Source organism: Chelon labrosus (genome assembly GCF_963514085.1).
Source record: "Chelon labrosus genome assembly, chromosome: 24".
In the NCBI taxonomy this organism is placed as follows: Eukaryota; Metazoa; Chordata; class Actinopteri; order Mugiliformes; family Mugilidae; genus Chelon; species Chelon labrosus.
Window position 1 is genome coordinate 13342890 of NC_140357.1, and position 18374 is coordinate 13361263.

The 18374-nt window shown below is 45.7% G+C and overlaps 1 protein-coding gene across 1 annotated transcript in view; it reads right to left on the reverse strand.

Annotated features, from left to right (window-relative positions):
• LOC311509144 (plakophilin-4-like) overlaps nt 1–17917 on the reverse strand; it is a gene marked incomplete at its 5' end in the record, with an annotated part of 25799 nt that extends 7882 nt beyond the window's left edge. The window contains 9 exons of the mRNA XM_084574212.1: nt 416–548; nt 641–845; nt 941–1114; nt 4024–4492; nt 6311–6465; nt 7804–7920; nt 8357–8391; nt 9700–9812; nt 17789–17917. Of these exons, the coding sequence (XP_084430338.1) occupies nt 416–548; nt 641–845; nt 941–1114; nt 4024–4492; nt 6311–6465; nt 7804–7920; nt 8357–8391; nt 9700–9812; nt 17789–17917 (1530 nt within the window). The remainder of the gene's footprint in view (nt 1–415; nt 549–640; nt 846–940; nt 1115–4023; nt 4493–6310; nt 6466–7803; nt 7921–8356; nt 8392–9699; nt 9813–17788) is intronic.
• Nucleotides 17918–18374: the final 457 nt, after the last annotated feature.

Genomic DNA, 18374 nt, shown 5'->3' on the forward strand with positions numbered 1-18374 from the left:
AGTGGAGCTGCACCGCGGCCACGTTTGGCAGCAACGCCGCTTAAAGTTTTTTGTCGGAGCAGATGGCGCTTTGGCTCCGAGTTACAGGAGACAAGAACAGAAAGGAGATGAATTTATGGGCGTAGAAGGACAATTTATTTAAAAAAAAACATTAAAAATGTCTTATTTTCACATTTTCTAGGGGTACAACTGACATGTTTATTAAATTATATAGTTTGTCTATGATATAACGTTATAAATAGGGTTAAATTATGAATTTATAACCATCAAAATCTCCGAAAGTGGAAACAAAAAGAAATAAATCTCCAGTTTGAGACCAGCTTCTAATCGATTAATCGACTATAATTTGTCGGGACTCAGGTAGGGAACATAAACCTGCCCACAGTGAGGAGTTATTTCTGTCCCGTCACCTTACCTCCACCTTGACCCTGTTGTCTCCGTAGCACAGGTGCTGCAGGTAGGCGGCGGCGTTGGCTTGGACGGAGGGGAAGTGATGCTGCAGCATGTGGATGACCTCCGGCAGCTCTGGGTCGCGCCAAGCGAACTCCCTGAGGGGGGACGAGACGAGGTTAGTTCAGATTATGACGTTTCCAAGAGCCTCAGGTAAAAAAAGGTATGAAGAGGACCGTGGCGTGGTTACCTGGGGTCCTTATGGATGCTCTCGATAGACGGGGTCCGGGTCACCACCCTGTCCACCAGCCCAGAGTGTCTGTGGGAGTAGACGGGCTCGCCGGAAACCCTGAAGGAGTCGACGTAGACGGCCGCGGAGCTCAGCCCGTAGCTGCTGCTTCTTTGGTACGGCAGCGTGCCGCAATGGCTTGTGGTCCGAGGAAGGGTCCCCATACCTGAGGGGAACAATATTTAATAAACCTTCACGATTAAAAAACTGAATCCGGCTTCTCAACCTGAGGATGGAGGCTCCTGGGAGGGACAATCTTACCTGTGCTTGTCCTGTAGAGGGAGCCCTGGGGGTCGTGGGTGGGGCTGTGGTACAGGGGGCTGTGGAAGGAGGGGCGCTCGTCGAAAACCGGCGTCATGTGGCAGTCGGGGGACAGCGCCGCCCTCAGCTCTGGATCTATCTGCGTCCCGTGGCCGGCGTACGAGCTGTGAAGCCCTGCAGGAAAAGAAAAAACAAAACGAGGAAGTAGTAAATAGATGATTTATTTCCACGTTCCACACTTTAACGTAACGTGAGCTCACGAGGGACTACTTAATCGATATGTTTTGGAGAAACAGCTCAGATCTCCGTATTTGGCTCGTCCTCTGTCGGTCAAACAAGTTGAGCGGAGGGTTGTTTCTGTCAGTTCAAAGAGCGCTTCAATTATTAAGACACTTCAGGAAACAGCTGCAGATAAAAGCAGGAATTTCTTGGACTCTGGCCTCGTTGAAACACCTCAGTGTCCAAACTTCATGTGATTTAACCCTCTTAATTATTTAAAATAAGAAGGCACCAGGACGTCTGCAGCAGATCCTTTACATCCTGCAGGTTCAGGAGGTGGAGGCCTCCCACAGATGCTATATTTGATTGAGAACTGGAGAATCTGGAGGCCGTATCATGAGGTTCTTCAAATTGTCCCTGCAGCTGACATTTATTCTCACTAGAACCTGCAGGAGTTCCCTCCGGAACACAAACAAATCGATCGTGTTCTGGCAGCTGATCATCTGCGAGCGTCGCCGATCGGTAACAGCCTAATCTCGCATATCCAGTTATTGCTCATCTCCCTCGTGTAATCTGGGATTAATCTGGATGTGCGGGATAACTGGGAGGATGAACCTAGGCGACGTATTAGGCCACTTAGCAGCGCCGCAGGATAAAAATCACTCAACTGAGGAGGCATTTTGTTTAGTTCACTGAATCCTGTCTTCACACGTGCACAATAACAGGCAGCGTGAATGTATATGCACGCACAAGTAATGCAGACACATGGGGACGTATGAAAACTAAAAGAGGCGCAGCAGCATGATAATAATAAAGCCTTCCAGCGGCATCAGATGATAATCACATGCTGACGCTCCACGGGGCTTTTGTGGTAGAAACACCCCTATATGGGTCAGAGGGAGCGGCTTAGTGAAGTGACACGGGGCAGGACGGAGGAATAAATCTGTGTCGTCGATGCTGCTGCTGCTGCTGCTGCAGCGTTTCTCCGGCTGTAAATCCTTCGCCGGCTGCAGCACGCAGAGGAGAAAGTTGTCGATAGCCAGTTAATAAGCGAGGAGTTTTCTAACGCCCTAATGTTTCCTGTGGATGAAGAACGCTGCACCCGTTAGGTTTCTTTTTGGGCTGAAAATTTGCTCCAAAGGCGTCGGTAAGATGGGGTTAATTGAGCAGCCCGGCAGCGGCACAGAAAGATAATCCTTCATCTAGTTTCTCAGCCAGCCACAGGCCGTCTTAACTGATCATTAACCGAGGCACAAAAGCCAAAAGGTTGGATGGATCTCTGGGGGAACGTCAATCAGCTTATCTCAGCAAATGGAGTTTAATCACGATTAGGCGTCAAATTTACGACCAGGACTGGGCTCATTCCTGCTAAATCATCATGAACTGCACATGTTTCGACCGGTAAACTGATCAACGATGACTTAGCCGGAAAGCCTTAAAGCAGCTGTGTGGCTCTCTGTCCCACCAGCTCCTTAGATGAGTTCACCTTGGGGGCCCAGGTGTCGGAGAACGCCTCGTTAGATGAGAAAGAAACGGGAGCAGGAGCTGCAGCAGGAAGTGTGCCGGGCCAGGAGTCAGATACGGTGTTTATTAGTCGTTCTCTGCAAAACCTTCCACAAAATGTTGAGTTTATATCATGCAGCCTTTTGAAAAGTCAATTTATTTCAATGCAAATCTGTAATGAAGCGAACAATATCCAGGTTGCATTGCTGTCTTCATGCAACTTGACTCATTCTGAGCGGATATACAAGTATAGGTTACATATTGTATTGCTTCCTGGGCCCTGTTGTTTGCTGATCAATGCACGCTGTGGATTAAACCACACGCTCCCCTCAAGCTGCTGCACATCAATCACAACCAGCACCAATAAAATTAAGCCTCAGAACATCCTCCTTGTACAAGTGAAATACCCGACCGCCCCCCTAAAAAAAAGATAACATTCCTTAGTTTTCATACATCAAATAAAAATCTATCAAACCCCAGCAGCATTATCTGTCGGCGCTGCAAGATAATTCCGCCGAAAAGCGCCACGAAGCGAGCGCTCTAAGCCGGGATCCCAGATACAATCACCTGCCGAGCTTGCACTTCGCCCGAAAGTTATTTTGTTCAACACGCGGCTTTATTTAATGACTCTGCGTCGCACGGATTTCAGGAAACTCTGCAGAGTTCCAGCTCAGTGGAAACGTTTTGTGCCACAATATTAAACCCAAGCGCTGCGCAGTCAACTTTCCCCCCCACGCACAAAGGAAAAGGTTATTAAATCAACAGAGGAGATGGCGTCCAGGGCTGCGGAGCGTGGCTTTTTGCAAACACACTGGGTGGCACACACATCTTGCGAGCTGGGATTCGAGCCTCCGGGGGGGAAACGAGTCGACCCGTTACGTTACCGATTGAAAAGATGGAGGACAAAAGAAGAGCTGCGTCTTTCAAGTCGATATGCATTCAGGAGGCTTCCATAGATGCACGCGATATAACATGAACACAGCATGTCGAGGAAGAGGGTTTGGAGTAAGAGCTAAAAAGAAACGAGGTTAAGAAGGCTTGAAGGAGTTGGAAATATCTAAAAGTGATGGAGTCTGGAGTTGGGTTAGGCTCCAGGAAAGTACACGCTCATCCTGGGAATAAACTATATTCTAAGGAGGGCAGCTGCTGCTTGACACCGGTAGATTTTGACCATAAATGGGTTGCACGCCAAAAAATCTGTTGCTCTCTGGAGACAACTCAGGTTTATATGCTCAACAACTCTATTCTCCACGTCTTTCTACAGAAGAAACTTTAAGTCTCAAGGTTAAATCTTAACTGGCATCGACACACAGACTGGAAAACAATATTTTGAGACACCGTTTGTTTTTTTTTTGACTGACCTATGAGGCTGTCGGGACGGGGCAGTGCACTCCTCTGGTACAGCCCGTATGGATCAGCTCCATAGGCCAACGGCTGGCTCTGCCTGGGCAGCGTCGAGCCGTAGTGCTGCGGGACGGCCGTCATCCCCGAGCGCAGCGGCGACCCCGTCAAACCCCGCCCCTCGATCAAAGACAGGGTGGACCCCAGCCGTCCGCCGCCTCCCGTCCCGACTCCACCTCCCCCCGTGTTCCCTAGGCACTGGGTGCCGTCGGTCGGGGAGGTTGGTGACGGGCAGGAGGGCGGCATGGAGGTGCCGGGGAAGACGGCGGCCAGCGGCTTGGGCTCAGATAGGATGGGGGAGTCGTAGGTGCTGCCTTGGGATGTTCGAAGGGAGATGCGGGAAGGTGAGACGGTGCCGGCGGTGCCGCAACCAGGGGACTGGCTCCTGGAGGGGAGGGACGCCATCCGCCGTAACACCCGACTGGAGGCCTGCTGATGGGAAGAGAGATTTGATGATTAAATATGAAATAAATGCCCAATCGGTCCGAGCATCAACACTAAATGACATTTAATGACATTTTACTCATTTCCAATTAACATTCACTTGATTCCCGGCGCCCGAGACCAAAATGTCAAGGATTACATCCATAACACTGCTGACAATTAATGACATTCCTGTGTAGTGAATAAATACCTGGGACACTTTCTGGTCCAAGTATCTAAATATGTCACATTTGCTTTTTACTCCTTGTAATAAACGCACGACGTCCATCAATTACAGACTTAGTCAACTGGATGCCGATCTGTGCCTCCTTAATCCATTGAAGCCTTGAACGCCTCGCAGGAAAATTAAGAGCCGAGACGTGTACGCTCATCCAGAGAGGCTGCAGGGTTTGGAATAAATCAGAATAAATCAGGAGGAACTTCAAATGGGCTCACAATTATCTGTCAGTCCTGCTGCTACTGTCAGGCAAAGAGCACGTAATTATTAGCCACAATGAAAGGAGCTGATAATGTTGGAGCCATTTTAAGTTTAAGATTCGATTTTGAAGGGACGTTCCTCATTCGTGACAGTAATTATTGAGCCTCTACGAGCCGTCGTTACTCCGGGGATGAAGGAGATGTCTAACGTTTCAGTTTCCAGTTGAGAAACAAGCGTGGAAGCACAATAAGATTTCCTGTGCTGGAGCCTTTTGATCGTGTTATGCGATCTTGATTAGCGGCTGGAATTAGCCCGGCTGTCTTCACGTTGTAGCTCATCAAATTAGCATTTTAAGGACTTCTCATCTTGCGAAAGCTAATTAGTTTCTTCAGCTAAGAAACCGACTGTGGGTCAAGAATAATCTGAGAACCCCAGCTTTAAGCCAACAAGGAAGAGAAATCCATAAAAAATGTTTAAAAACTGACCACATATTTTATTGTTTATTGTCTGTGAAGCCTTGTTGTTCAGTTTACAAAGATAAAAATGGAAGATTTACAAATTTTTCTGTAATTTTTTTCCAGCTGGCTCTAGCTTAGCTTACCTAGCTAATGCTGATGGAAAACTGTTAGAAAAGTCTTCATTCTAGCAGCAGTTGCTAGTAGCTAACTGCCTAGCTAATGTTAGCTTAACAGGTTGTTAAGCTTCATTTTCCATGTCTCATTTTGGAATTATAATATAAAGGCATAATTAATACTGGACATACTGGACATAAAGGACATTTCTGTATTTTGTTGGCTAAAATAAAAACTCTCCCTAGCAGCTGTTGCTAGCAGCTGTTGCTAGCAGCTGGCTAACCTAGCTATATGTTGGAAATCGGTTAGAAAAGACCAGTTTTAATATTTTTTCAACAGACAGAGCTACGTATTTAAAATATATAGACCAAAGGATGTTAGGATGAATGCTAACCAACTTAGCCCTGACGTAGGAGTTAGCTTGAGCGCAACACTCTGCTGTAGCTAGCCAATAAAAAGCTGCTAACATTAGCTTAAACTCTTTTAGCTACTGGAATTGGCTTACATATGCAGCGATGAAATAATACATTCATGGAAACTGATTTTAAATAACCTGTAATAGCATAAACTAGCATATTTAGCTCATTATAGCTTTAGCTAATAAGACAAACATGCAAACGTTTGACAAAAGTCGTCACTCGTACTGAAAATATAGCGTTGCAATAATGTGTGTGTGTTTAGAACATTGCTTTTAATAATGCTAAGCTAACATTGCTGTTTGCCAGTTTTTGCTTCTGCTTTTAAAAAAACAAACTAAATAAACTAAACAGAAAAAGAAAAGAAAATGTGTAAAACCACGGAGACGAGGCCCACCTGCCCAGAGGCTTGACCTTCTGCTCTCGGGCTCCTCGATATCGAGGCTCGGGGCTCTGAACGCACCACGTTCTGGTTGCTGTAGTAACTAACGCTGCTGTCCTGGTAGCCGCTGTCCGAATACGAGGTCATCTGGGCCGAGTGACCTCCGGAGCCTGGAAGAAGCGGAAGATAATGACGCCTCAGTGATTCGTGCGCTACCAAAACAAATCTCTGCTGCGATGGATCTGCAGCCACCGTGCTGCGGTTTTAATGATTTGCATATTATCTCACAGAGCTTTCAACTTGTTAAACGGCATTATGCATATAAATACATACACACAGATATCTGCATTGAGCCCTTATGCTGTTCCTGGAACAATCTGCTGGCCTAGTTTCTCCTGTAGGAGGAGGAGGAGGAGGATGAGGAGGAAGCATGAGGGGGATATTTTTAAACTCTCCAACTGTATGGAATATAAATAAGACCAAAGGCAAGTTTGTTTTTAACATCTAAAACTACTCCTCAGACTCTACATGTTGAAATTAAATGTAGTAAGAGGGAGACTCTGTGTCCTGTCCTGCTAACGTCAAAACTCAACAGATGCTTCGAGGGAGCCTGATGGACCAAGATGTCAAACGCTCCAGTGAAGACGCCTAACGTCCAACGGCGACGTGCCGTGCTTGTAACGCCGAGCTCCCAGGTGTGAAGACATGCAAAACTTGTTCAGACAAGAATAAAATAAAGAAATAAACTCAAGACCGTAGAGCTTTATGTTCTGTGGGTGACGTGAACTGATCCGAGTGGATGTTATGTTAAATAAAAGAGATCAACTGGCAGAGAAAGCTTCCACCGCAGCCTCCTACAGTCCTAGTAATTACAACAGCGTCCTGTGGGATTTGTTGTAGGTTCACGGGGTCAAAATGGTGGGAGTGCGCTGATATGGGCAGTGACTCTGCCTCATATGTCTATTATGAGCCTAGAGAGCTCTATTGTTGTCCACAAAAACATTAAAAAGACGTAAAATAGTCCCAAATGAAGGCAGTTTGCCCAAAGCTACAGTTTTTGAAACTTCTTTTAAAAGTATAGACTCATATTTGTGAGCCAATGCCAAAGATGGACGAGTTTGAAGCTCAGTGTGGCGTCTCTGGATGCAGCCATATTGGATGAGTCCAGCTAACTCGTCCTCTGGAGGGCCGTAGGGGGAAGCGGGATGAAGTTACGCATCTTTTTTTAAATTCGGGTTACAGATGAACGCGGAAATGATCCTTGAGGTTCAGCGGTTTGCTCATGTTGACAAGATGCCGTCAATCCTGACGTTTCGTGAGCATAAATTAAACTCGTCATGATGAATAAGTGCAATTTTACCACTTTGCCGCCATCTTAACTCAAACAGAGCGACCCCTAGTGGATAAATTGGGAACAGCAGTTACTTTTATTGAATCTGCAGACTTAAATATGGTTTTATTTTTTTTATTTTTTGGTTCAAACCGTGTGCTGTGTACATTTAACAGACCCTCACTGTCATGCAGGGAGGCCCGGTCCGGCTCAGGCAGGTAGAGTCCTTCCTCGGCCTCCAGGTGACGACCGGGACATCCGGACGCCTCCATAGCTCCGCCCTGAGACTCTCCACCTGTCGTAGAGTCGAAAAAACAAGTCCTGACTCCAGAGGCACATGCAAAAGCTGCAGGATCTCAGCTTCAGTTCTTTTTAAGGTAGCTCTTTTGTTTTCTGGAGAGTCGACAGTGACAAATGAGGCAGAAATCTGAGGAGAGGGATCTGTGACAGAATAATAAATGGGTCCAATTCAAAGACTACACGGAAACTTTGTTTTTGTTTTGCTTCACCGGCTGCTTTCTGGCAATTTTCAGCCCTCTGGATGCTATAATGACTTTCTCATCATATGGATTTCATTTTATTTGAAGCTACAGTACAGTGTTAACAGAAACTGGAGGCGTAAAAACAAAACTCTGCGCTGCATTACTGAGGCTACCAGCTTTTAGGGAGCCTCTGTATTGTCAGCGTGGGTTTGGCTGTTTCTAACAAAACATTAAAATCCGAAATCGTACCTGCAGATCTCCATGCGAACGACTTCTCGGATGAGCTTCGGCGGCAGAGAGAAGAGGAGGAGGAGGAGGAGGAAGTGGAGGAGACGAGAGAGCAGAGAGAAAGAAGTAAATCAAATCAGAGTCAACTCGAATACTTTGCATTCAATCACACCAGGAAGAGGAAGTCGTTTGCTTCCAATAAAATACGTTCAATCTGCGAGGAAATTGAAGAATTTGAAGTTTCTGAGTTCGATGTACTAAGTCAGTTGACCCCAGCTGGTGATCTGTCTTGTTTTATGACCATGCGCTGGTTTATCTGGGCTGAGAAAGCACCTGCAGCCAGAAACAAATCATCCCTGCAGATAAGAACCACCAAACCACTTTCATGCGCACGGATAAATAGAATTAGTGATTACATATTGATTATTAAACACATCTTGTGATCTTGCAGCTTCAGGGGTAAAATGTCAGCCCAGTGTTTTGTGCGTTTAAAGTTTTCCGTGATGTACGGCGGTCCCATCAGACTGTCAGCGAGCCTCGTATCGTTTTCTCATGAAGACAAATATTCACCATTATGTGGTTTAACAGAGCATTCTGCAGACGAGCGTGATTTACAGCTGTAATCCACACAATAACAACAGTGATTAGGCTCCGGGCGCATTTTATGTAGCCGTCGGAAAAGTTACTGCAAAAACAAACATTATCAAGGATTAAAGAGGGAGTCTAAGCTTTTATGTTTCATTACATTTATTTTGCACATTCCATGTAGCAAGGACGACCGATGCTAGACTAGATTATATCTGTGACTTCCAATAGAAGTAGACAAAAGCAGTGTATCTATCTCATTTTAGTTTCGTTCCTCCACTCGGACCTTTAATTACATGCTAGCTACTTAAGCTAACCTTAGCTTCACGACTTTTTAATGTTTCCTTAATGTTTCTAAGCGACAACCCTTTAAAACGCTCTTTAAAAAACTCTTAATCTTTAGCTTAATTATTTATTAAGCTATATCCTGCAAAACACTGTTGTATCCTTAGCTATAAAACACTTTAAGCTACCGCTGCAAGCATTTATGCTAGTTAGCTGGACATTAGTGTACAAATACACAGTTAAAACAGTTTGTTGCATATTTGCACCAACAACTTTTGATTTTTTGCAAATTTACACAAGAAGGAAGTCAACAGCCTCCAAATAACAAGTAGCTCTTGTTGTATTTCAGCTTCACAAGATGCAAAGAAGTTAAAAATAAATATGTATGGAAGTCAATGGCAAACAATGTTTTGTGTCGCTGCAGTTGTTTCACGCACTGATGTTTTCCTACCGAGATTCTTTTGTTAGAATAAAACAGCAGAATAAAAGTCTACCTGCTACTGTCCCCCCCTGGTGACTCAGCTCCCAGCATGCACCTCTCCAGCTGGCTCGCCACGATCTGCCGCTCCTCCTCCAGCTCCCGAGTCAGCCGCTCGAACTGGAGCTCCTGCGGCGAGACATTAACAGCAGTGATTATAACCCGACATCCACCGTGACACGGCAATTTAAGCCTCTTTTTCTAACAGACCTATTTGATGCCAGTTAGAATTAAATGTAAAACCCCATTTTGCATTCAGTCTGCGCGACTTGACTGATTTCTCACAGTTTGAGAGCTCGCTGAGAGACTGTTAAGGAGACTTTTAAAGCCCCGTCCGGGACCTTTTAACAGCCTTGGGCTCAGATAATGTAATTACACGCTTTCTTTACAAAAAGAACTACAGTACAAAGAATGAGGAATGTGCACAATGATAAAATATAGATTTTAAGGCAACTTTATTTTGGATGCAGTCTATCAGGAATTTAAATATTGCACTGGTAGTGGTAGCAACTTGAGACTGATCCAGAAACGTAGTTTATTGCAACAGAAGAAGAAGAAAACTGATAAATATTCACATTTTAGAAGCCGGAAACAAAAAATCTTCACGCAATTATCACTTGAATCGTTTGTCGACCAAATAAGCTAATCCTTTCTGCACTTCCAGCACTTTAAACTGCAGTTTTAGACTCTTAGCGTTGCCAAAAACCTCAAATCTTATTTTGAAATGTTGTACAAATAACTCTGCACATGCAAACGAACTGCAAATCTGAATGTATAAAATCTGAATGCATAAAAAGGAAGGAGGAATTCTCCATAACGTCAACCATAGATTTCCTGAAGAGCAGTTTTGAAGCTCAGTGTGGGGTCTCTGGCCGTCGCCATCTTGGATAACTTTCATATAGTTTAAACAGGAGACCATAGCTAGCTTAGCTTAGCTCTATTAGCTTAGCTACAGAGACCAAAACTGTTTTAGTACCAAGCTGTAAACATGTTTGTTATTGGTTTAAACATGGAGGTCGATGGGGATTGAGAGCTCCCCCTGGTGGCTGGCTGCAGTATAGGTCATAAGCTCCACCCTCTCCATGTTAGTGGGCGGGACTTGGGCCAAACTAAAACACTAAAATACACTAAAATAATTATTTTTCAAGGATGGTTTCTATCATTTTAGGTAAATAATATAATGCTTTCCTTGTAACAGGTGGAGGTAAAGCAGAGCGTAGTATTAATTAAGCGAAAACGCGAGTGAGTCTGGAGGAAGTGTGGGCGGGGCATCGATATCACGGCTCCACGTGGCTCCGCCCTCGGACCGTACTGATCAGACTCTGGCTACAAACTTACAAGATGGCGACGGCCGTATCCCCTGGAAAACAGCGCCAGTTTGACCAATGAGAGGAGTCTCGGAGCCTCTAGTGGACATTTGTGGAACTGCGTGCTTCACTCTGCTTCATTTAAGGTATTTGCTTTACAAACTTGACGCATTAGGCCCGAACTTTTGATGCTAGTTTCAAACCAGACTAGCCTGATTTACTCTGAGACTATAAAGTTACACATAACCATATTTAAAGCCCAGTGAGAGACTATAATTTGATTTAGACCGGCTGGAAAAACAAGCTGTGAATGAATACTGCAGGTTAATGGGAATCAGATGCAGCTCATGACTACGGCACATTACAAGCTAATTTTTTTTTCCCTCAATGTGATCTCCTTCTCAAAATAGTCATTAAATTTTTGCCGTCATGCCGCGCTTTTGGCAACTCAGATAAACCCGCATGCCGCACAGATAGCACATGGCCTATTTATTAATTAAAAGCCTCGAAGAAGAAGAGCTGGTGAAGATCCAGTGCCTTGCTCAGGGGCGTGAAAGATGAAAGTGGAGCAGATGTGTTTGGCAGCCTCTCATTTGTATTCTGTTACGTAACGCTGCCCAGCTGCTTCATAAATCTTCGAGGAACCACAGCTGGTGTCATCGCCGAGGCACACGGGAGAATTAGCCGTCTGCAAGTAACGTCTAAATATAAAAGAGACGCACACCTTCACAACGCAACCTGGCTCGGGCCGACTGGGAAAGAATGCCCATGATTATGCAAGGAAATGAGCTGCTATACTCCAGTTATATGAAAAGAAAAACTCAATTTAAAAAGCTTGAACGTATTTTACTTGAGTTTCCATCATAAAAACTCTCGGTGTATTCGTTTGTTTTCCAGATTTGAAACCTTGCAAGCCAAAGATCCAAAGAGTTTTATTTTGAGATGCAATTTCAAGCTTTCAGACTGTTTTCATTCATTCATTAAACCAGCAGACCAGACAACAGAGAGCCACACATTAAGTCATGCAGATGAAGATGAAGGAGTTCAGCCCTGACACGAGCTCGCACAATAAAAATAACATGACATCTCAGTTTGTGCCAAAAGAGCTGAAACGTCCTTCAAAGCATAATCCCTCATAAATGACAAAAGGCAGCTTTTCAGTTTTACGCCGCTTGATAAAAGCGCTTTTGTATTTGGGTCAGATGCGACTACGTGATGCACGGAGCCTTGACTGCCTCTTTAGACAGATGGTGCTTCAGCTAATGGTGCAGGTCATGTTGGTTTTATTGCTGCCGTCCCATAGACAGAAGGAGTCCGGATGCTATCGCTGCACACAGGTGATTCTGCAGAGGCAATAAGTGTTGATCAGAGCAACGTTTACGGACAGAAAGGGGTTAAAATGACGAGTGCCGGACGGTTTACTGACTCGACAATGTGCCATTCAAGTATCGTGACGCTTAAATGTGCCGAGCGTCTCCTTCGTTTCCTTACATCACTTCAGAGCAGCTCAGAGACAGGACGGGGGGCACACAGGCCTCCTTGTCTCAGCTCTGCCCCGGGTTACGGCTCTGCCTCCAGGGGCAAGCAGATCCACGTCGGCGCCCTGTGTCCGTCGCCTCGTGATGTCTGGAAGTCGGTCCAAAGCAAAACCGTGCGAGGAGACGTCTCGTACCAGCTTATTGTCCGACAGCCACAGACCTCTGCTTCTTATTCATAACCAGGCTGCAGCTATTAAGCTTAACACTTTTAGACTCTCTCACAGACATCTGATATCATAATGTGAGACATTTATTTCTTTATAGAGGCACCACATTACACTGACGATCATACGCCTGCAGTAGCCTCTCTGAACCATCCTCTCCACCTCCACACGTGACCCATAGGTGGATTAAAACGCTCTTCACACGCCCAAACGTCCACCTTTGACAGAAAGCAACAAGTTGTTCTCCGAGGCTAAGAGTAAACACCACAGACTGATGGGATCTGAAGCAGCGTGCGAGGGCGGATGTTCCTCTTTGATTTCCACACTGTGGATCAAGACAAATCAGCTCAGTGGCTCCTAACGTGACGACCTCGGGCGTCTCGAGCTCCGTGAGTTGAAACTCTGGCCAAAAAAAACGACAAACTGTGGCTCAGATTTCGTCAGAGCAGTGACATAAGTGGATCGACAGAGAAGGTTTAACCCTCAAACTCAGACTGTGACCCTGCAGCTCATGTATATGCAAACCTTTTTGTAGTCAAAGCGGCCGCACAGCGCCGTCAATCATCCTCGTCCAGAGCTGTAGATTTACGTCAAGCTTACTCGGCTCTAATCGGTCCCAGCGTTGTTGTTGTTGTTGCTGCTGTTTTATTGAGCTTTTTTTTTTTTCCTCCTCCACACATCCTGTGATATGAGGTTTTGCTGATCGTGCTTGTTCTTTTTCAGCAGCGTCCCATTTACGCAGCGAGACCCGGCGTTTACACCTGGGAGCTGCTGCTGCTGTCGGAGAGGAAGAAAGGTCTCTGGATGAATAGCTGACATTTGGGGGAAACAAGAAGATGAAACTAATTGTTTAATAATCCCTTTTACCATGATTAAACCGTTATTAGTACATTAGAGGTTTGGGGGTTTGGATATTTTGCTTAGGAAGAGCTTTCGTGCTAAATATTAGGCTGAAAACACATAAAGGAACATTTCCACATCATCTCACAAGTAGAGCTCCCCCTAGTGGCTGGCTGCAGTACAGGTCATAAGCTCCACCCCCTCCATATTAGTGGGCGGGACTTGGGCCAAACTAAAACACTAAAATACACGTCAATTTTCAATTTTTTTTGTCATTTTAGGTATTTAAGTGTATAATCCAGCATTTCCTTGTAACTTAAGCGTCAATTTTTATGGATAAGTTTTAGAAACAGGATGTGACATAATGGCGACCACCTGTTGCCATGCCAACCACTCCGTCAAGCAGTCCCATAAGAACGTGAGAGTTGTAAAAAAAAGCTTATAATCCAGCATTTCCTTGTAACTGGTGGAGGTAGAGCAGAGCGTAGTATTAATTAAACTAAAACGTGAGTGAGTCTGGAGGAAAAGTGGGCGGGGCATCGATATCAAGGCGTGGCTCCACTCTCGGACCGCACTGCGCAGACTTCAAACTCGCAAGATGGCGCCGCCCGTACCCCCGGGAAAATGGCGTCAGTTTGGCCAACAAAAAGAAGCGGCGACACGTTGTCCATATTTACATACAGTCTGTGGGCTAAGCTAACCTCTAGCTAGCTTCTGGTTGCAACCTTAGAGACATGAAATACAAAACTGAATGTTGACCAACGTCAGGATACTGATGAGCGTTGCTGACTCTAGTTTATCTCGTCCATTAGCACCGTTGGCGCTAGCTGGACCCCAGCTCTGTGCAAAGGTTTAGCTGTTAGCCTCCATGCTAACGGTGGCTCTTCCTGTTTCCTCTTTTGAATGACGAATTGAGATTACTGCCACCTGCTGGTATGAAGAGTTATTTCCACTCAGTCTTTGTGGTGCGTTCAAGTGCAACCAGACACAAGATCGCTGCCAATCCTTTCGTCCATCTTGCTGCTAAATGTGGACGTTCAATTGTCGCTGGAGGTCATTCCAATGTCAGCACAAACAAGCACACAATACAGCGCTTTGAGGTGTTTTTAGATCTGATATCATGGACATATTTCAATCTTGAGCTCACAGAACGATGCCGATGGCAGCCACAAACGTCTCATCTTTCATTTTGCATCTTTGCCGCCGGCCGTCGTCTCAACATCTAATCAATCTCACCACGTTTGTTTGAGAATTAAACCGTGCGCCGACCCAGCGTAGGCTTTGGGTTTCCAAGTCGTCACGTTTTGGCAGCTTCCCGTTCACGTCTATCACTCTCCCGCTTCCAACGGGCTAAATGAGAGCAAAGTGGAAAAGCGTCAGGGCCCCGAACACAAGGCAATAGCTGATGTGCTCCATTTAGCACGACTAATTTGACATTTCTGTGGAGGAACTGCAGGCGGTAGATTTGACGCTTCAGCGGCGCTGCCTGCCGCCCGCATTCCAACACGGAGGAGAGTAAAGAAAGTTGATTATGTTTTCCAGTTGCAGCCTGTTCAACAGTCTGAGACAACCCACAAGATAACATCTCTGTATTTTACTGCTTTGTTTGCTGTTATTCCAGGCTATAAGTGGTAGAACATGCACCATGCGCCTAAACTGCAGAAAACTTTTTATCTTTTCCAGCGCCTTTCAAATCAACCCAAAAGGAACGGAGCAAAAATGACTCATTTTCCTCTTTTCTACGACTGCTGTCGTTTGACATGAGGTTGCAAAAGATCACAGTGATGTTAGCTGGCAGCTTTCTTTCTTTGGAGGTTTATGGGACACCCCCGAGGTTGATCTAGATTTCCCTGGAGGTTGTATTTATCTCAACTGGGACCTGGGAACGTCTTGGGATTCCTGAAGAGGATCAGGAATGCGTTGCTTAGCTTGTTGCCACCGTGCGTGACCCGACCTTGGATGAGTGGACGACTGTCATTGTGGAAGGAAATGTGAAACCTCTCATGTTTACCTTGACTTCTTGAGGGGGGAAGATGAAGACCTTGCAGTTCAAAAGAGTCCATTCACCTCTTCAACGTCACCCAAACGTGACCTCAGCTGTTCCCAAGCCGACTTACGTTAACTGCACCAATCACTGCAGCAGCCAGAACACAAGAACACCGGCTCGTCCTTGACTTTAACCCTTTTGAACGCGGATATATCGCTCACACCGGCCTTATTGGATCATATTTCATCATGGCCAACAGCGTCATCGACTCAACGGTTCACGGAGGTCATGCTTGTTCATGCTCTTTGCAGAAAACACGTTTTAATCGAACCACTCCATGCATGTGCAGGAAAAACGATTCCCGCAGCGAGTGGAGCTTCTGAGGCACTAAGCCGCTCCTCCTGTCTTCACCGAAAAACCAAAAGGACATCCGACAGCCTTTTCCCTTAACTCTGCATCAGCTAAGATTAATATTAGGAGCTGATTCTCTTTTCTTGGACATCATAAGCCTTTAAATAGCAGCGAGCCTAATTCAGAGTCACACACACCCGGGGACTAAGTTGAGAACATGGCCACAGTCCAAGCGTAATTAAGAGCAGGAGAACAGACCGACTCCCACGATGACGGGATGGGAATCAGCATTAAAAACAGAGACAGACGGAGGTTCACGTGTTCCTCCGTTGAGGCGTTCTCAGAGCATCAAGAAGTTGGAGCCAGAAAAAAAACAAAACAGAGGTCAGGTGGTGTCAGGATTTGTCAAAATATGTGACTAAAGATAACTGAGAGCAAGGATGACAACAAGACAAGAAGATAATGAACGTGAAGTGAAACGCTGTGGCTGGAACTGACATGAAAACAAAACTGTGACTAAAACGTGAGAAAAGAAAACAGGTGCAAAGATGCACTATCGCCACACTGCTGTCAGCTCCTATAAAGGCCCCTTTACACAGAGTAAACATGACTGATACAACTCTTTTTGCTCATCTTCATATTTTAACCATCCTTTTTCAGGGTGCAGAGCTGTCGAAGCTGCATAATTGAAACTATTAAAGAGAGATTTAATAGAAATGTGGGTGCAAATTGATGGAGATCCATTTCATTTCAGTCTCATCTGAAGATAATCTTCTGGATACGCTGAGCAAGTTTGCTCAGTAAATCTTAATTTATCCTGTGAGTGCCACAAAGCAAAGGGATGCAACCGTGACCAAGAGAGACAGGAGCCATCACAGGAGGCAAAACAGCCAAAAGACGTCAGAGAGATGATAAAAAAAAACATAAAGGAATATAAAACAACCACAAAGAGAAACGAAATGCCCGTAAAGGGAGGCTGAACGCTTGAAAAGGGATGCAAAATGGCCAAGAGAGATGCCATACTACTAAATAGAATGAACACACACTGAGCAGGGATGTAAATCTACAGCGGTCAGGTGTGGAGTCTGACTCGCCTTCCAAAACAAACACTGAGGGATGCAAAATTACCTCGGAGAGACACAAACTACTCAAAAGAGATGTCAAATAAAGACAGGTGCACAACAGTGTCCCAAAAGAGGATGCAAAACAATCTCCAAGTCAGCAGAGAGGAGCAAAAAAAGGCAATTACAGTTATGTGCATTGTGATCTTTGTTGATTTACATCCTAGAACTCAACCTCAGAGAGATGCCAAATGACTTCAAAGACATCATATGTTTGCAAAGGGATGCAAAATTACCTCGGAGGGATGCTAAATAACGGATAGACACAAAATGACCACAAATAGAGACAGAACGTCCACTAGAGACACAAAATGACCACAAAGAGAGACAAAACGTCCACTAGAGACACAAACTGACCACAAAGAGAGACAAAACGTCCACTAGGGACGCAAACTGACCACAAAGAGAGATAGAACTTCCACTAGAGACGCAAAGGGACCACAAATAGAGACAGGACTTCCACTGAGGATGCAAAATGACCTCAAAGAGAGACAAAACGTCCTCTGAGGACGCAAAATGACCACAAAGAGAGACAAAATGTCCAGTAGGGATGCAAAATGCTTGCAAAATTGAAGCTAAATAACCAGGTGTAGACACAAAGGGATAACAAAGAGACAGAAAACTACCATGAGAGAAATGTTGAACGACCACAACTACTGCAAAGAAGTATCCCAAATAAAAAACCTGATGTACAGTCGTGTCCCAGAAGGGGGGATGCAAAATAAGTGTGGGAGCACAGGTGAGAAAATGAAAACACATGGGTGAAGGGTGTGACTGCAGCACCTCCTGCCTCCTACCTGCTCTTTGACTGAAGCCAGGAGGTTGGTCGTGGTGGTCGGACCGCTGTCCAGCTGGAGGCCGTGACCGCTCGGCCCCTCTCTGACCGCCACGGGCCCTCCTCCTCCCTCGGCGTCGCCCTCCTCCATCTCCTCCACCTCCCCGCGATACAGTCCAGAGCCGGGCGGCTGCTGAGGCGCCCTCTCCGACCCTAAAGGAAGGATAGGAGGCGGTCAGGATGTGGACAAGTGTGTGAAGGGGTTCACATAATCCTCCTGCAGGGACTCTTCTAGTGACCTTATGGTTGTATCACCTATCACCAGCCTCCAGGAGGATCAATAATCTCCACACACCTTTAAGGTTGTGCGTTGCATCTGCAGGTGTGCATGCATGCTGCACATTTAACAGCATGTCACGTTCATCGTCTCCTTCCATCTTACCCGCGAGGAGCCTTCATCACATGTCAAACATCAATCATTCAATCAAGGACGAGGTCACACCGACTCACCGGACCGGAGACCGGAGACCAGCGGCGGCAGTAGTAGTGGCACCGGCGGCAGCGGCGGCGGCGGCGGCGGCTGCAAACCGAGCCCGCCTCTCTCGGTT